Source organism: Nematocida homosporus (assembly GCF_024244095.1).
Source record: "Nematocida homosporus strain JUm1504 chromosome Unknown 308, whole genome shotgun sequence".
In the NCBI taxonomy this organism is placed as follows: domain Eukaryota; kingdom Fungi; phylum Microsporidia; genus Nematocida; species Nematocida homosporus.
The window spans coordinates 1-1,034 of NW_026250534.1; the positions used below are offsets into that span (position 1 = coordinate 1).

At 37.4% G+C, this 1,034-nt stretch overlaps 1 protein-coding gene across 1 annotated transcript; it reads right to left on the reverse strand.

Annotated features, from left to right (window-relative positions):
• Positions 1 to 704: 704 nt before the first annotated feature.
• On the reverse strand, positions 705 to 1,034 carry NEHOM01_2534 (uncharacterized protein; the record flags this gene model as incomplete). Its single annotated transcript, XM_051491410.1, has 1 exon — positions 705 to 1,034. A coding segment is annotated over one exon (330 nt), but the record flags the coding sequence as incomplete, so codon positions are not given.

Here is a 1,034-nt window from a genome sequence, read left to right on the forward strand (position 1 = left end):
AGTAAACCAATCATGTAGTAAATCAGACTTTGGATCGAATATGTTTAGCCCTAATTGTGTTAGTCTGTCTCTTCTAATAAATTGTCAGAGATTGAGTTATTATAATTGTTGTGAATTTTTCCAAATATTTCAATCCAATCCCTACCAATATTGTAAAGAGTATACTTTCTGATTTTCTTTTTGGAATTTCACTTAGTGTTTGTTTATTATCTTGTGAATCTAGATCTACATCAGTGGACTACAATGTTAATTAGTAGGCCACTGGAGAACGAGTCTATTTAATAGAAGTACTCTATTTGGGCATATTTAGGGCGTCCTCAAAACTATAAATAGAGGTGCGAATTACAATTCAGATCCCATGGTCTCCCTGGAGAGTTCACTCCTTGTAATGCTCATAAGAGCGCACAGTAAGTAGCAGTGGGTGGGCGGAGTGTGCTATAAAGCGTAGCACAGGGTGCCCACTCAGGCCAGAACGCAATATTAAGATAAGCAACGCGGTCTGGTTTAATGCACGTACAATAAAGAACACATAGAGATGTTGAGTTAGTATTTGATTTATTTGGGTTGTAATGATGTGGTGTGAATCTATGTCCACATCAATCGGCTAGAGGACTAATTCTAGAGATCCAACACGAGCCCAGTCGCAATAGTTTGTTAGAATAAAGATTAATCTAAGATTAACATAAAATGACTGCATATAAAGGTTAAGGCATAGTTAGACCTATATAAGTTCCCCAAAGAGGATAAGTTGCGCTATAGCATTGAATATAGCCAAGAAGTTTGGCTGGGTTATCATTGGCACTTAATTTTACATCTATTAGCCTCCATCTCTCATTCATTCCATGGGGCAAGTTAGGTACAGAATTGTTCTGGCGCGCAACATTGCTATTGAGAAAGTCAAAGAACCGATGAGCACTCAAGAGCAATTCAAGAATACAATTAATTTCCTCAATGATCATTTGGGTGGCCTCTGAAAAACGCGTTAGATAAACATCATAGGTTTGGGGATTGATATAGCTTTGTTCAATTCGACA